General features: G+C 52.9%; 1 protein-coding gene across 1 annotated transcript; it reads right to left on the bottom strand.

Annotated features, from left to right (window-relative positions):
- Positions 1-566: 566 nt before the first annotated feature.
- On the bottom strand, positions 567-1,556 carry DQ04_18781000 (immunodominant antigen; the record flags this gene model as incomplete). The annotated part of the gene is made up of 1 exon (XM_009317749.1): positions 567-1,556. One exon carries the CDS (start codon positions 1,554-1,556, stop codon positions 567-569), a length of 990 nt encoding a protein of 329 aa, XP_009316024.1.
- Between the last annotated feature and the right edge of the window lie 237 nt (positions 1,557-1,793).

The raw sequence follows: 1,793 nt of genomic DNA, 5'->3' as shown, positions 1-1,793 counted from the left end.
TATATATATAAACCCGACGAAAACGCACAATAACAGCAACAACAACAATATTCAAAGGGAAAAATGAAAGCAAGAAAGAGAAAAGAATAAGCGAAAGAAAAGACACAAATGATCCAATGAGATTAAAGAAGCACGGAATAATTCAATGCAGGGCAAGCCAAGACTTCCTCCTGTTATGACATGAGGGGTGGAAGGGGAAAAACGGAGGAGCGATTGCATAGACATCTATGTATACCCCACTCAAAGGGATGCTTTCGCCTCCATATATTTTTTTTTCTGTTGTTTAATACTCCGTGAATACATTGGAACGAGAGGGATAGAGGTCTGAAGGCGACACGCATAGAAACAGACACACAGACACACAAGCACAGACGCACTCACATGCAACCCAGGCATAAGAGCATGGTGTCTCAAATCCTCTCCAAGAAGGTTCAACCCCAATCTTGCTGCAGTGCGAACAAAATCGCCAAAGAACCGCACAAACCCACACTTTTGACACCAACTTTTTATGACTAAGCCCCTCCTTCTCGAGACATTCATTCATGCCATACGATCCTTCTCACTTCTCATTTTTGTGAGCCATTCTGCGAAGTGCCGCGCTGGGTCGTGTCATCAAAGTGCCGGCGCTGCACCGTCAAGCCAAACGCACCGGAGCCCGCGCTTTCTACCAGTGCTGCACTTCCACTGGCGTCGCTCTTTGTATTGCTGGCGTGCTTAAGAAGAATAGTGCCCGTTTTACTCCGAATGATGTTTTGTTGGAGCTCCAATTCCCGCCGCACATTGACATACCTCTGCAGTAACACATCAAGCTCACGCTTCCGCGCCCGTTCTAGCTCTAGTCTGCGCCGGTCCACCTTGACGCTCAGTACGTGGCGCTCCTGTTGATGTTTCTGCCGCAGTGCAGCCTCACGTCGCTCAAACAGTTCGACCTTCGTCTGCATGAAGCGCTCTGCGTCCTTCGCCTCGATGCGGTCCGCCTTAAGTTTAGTACGCTGCGCCCGTGCGTACTCCCGTTGTGTAGCGAGGACGTGCTCCACCGCCCGTGCGTCGAGCAGGTCCCGGCTACACTTCGACGCGTGCGGGTTCAGGTCGTTCATCTCCTCGTAGAAGGCCTGCAGCTCCGCGTTCTGTCTCTCTAGTAGCGCCGTCTCCAAGTCGAGCTGCTGCTCTTCCATCTCGTCAATCTTTGCGTTCCACGCACGGTGAAAGACACGGAACTCCTCGCGGTGTGCCTCGTCCAGAGCCTGGCGCTCGAGCATCTGCTGCTCTGTCAGACCGCGCACGTGCCGCGTCTCCTCGTCGAGACGCAGGTGGCGCAGCACCTGCTGCACGAGGTCCGCCTCCACGTACTGTGCACGGTTCTGGCAGGCCTGGCGGTACTCGCGCAGTGTGCGCATGTACTCCGCGGTGCTGGCCTCATCCTGGTTTCCATTGGCAGCTAAATCCTCCAGTGCCACTCGAGCCTGCTGCTCCAGGTCGGCAAAATCCTCACCCTGTTGCGTGGCACTTGGCGTTTTTTCCGATTCCACAAGAGCATTGCTGGCGGCGGACGACATTTTGGGCGTCGCACCAAATTGCACACGGGGATGAAACAGCAGTCTACACACACACGTGTGACGTCAGAACAGAAAGCAAAAAAAAAGAAAGAAAAAAGAAGTTAATAGGGCCTGTACGGTCCTACTTGCGCTGTGCTGCCTTTGTATCTTGCTGCTGCTATCCCTGCTGGTGATCCCGCCAGAGTGCTCTGATGGGACTATTGCACCCTTCGCTTCGTGTATGCAAAATAAGAAGTG

Source organism: Trypanosoma grayi, assembly GCF_000691245.1.
Source record: "Trypanosoma grayi strain ANR4 Tgr_1878_V1, whole genome shotgun sequence".
Classification (NCBI taxonomy): Eukaryota; Euglenozoa; class Kinetoplastea; order Trypanosomatida; family Trypanosomatidae; genus Trypanosoma; species Trypanosoma grayi.
This window is presented reverse-complemented; position numbering and strand designations above follow the sequence as displayed.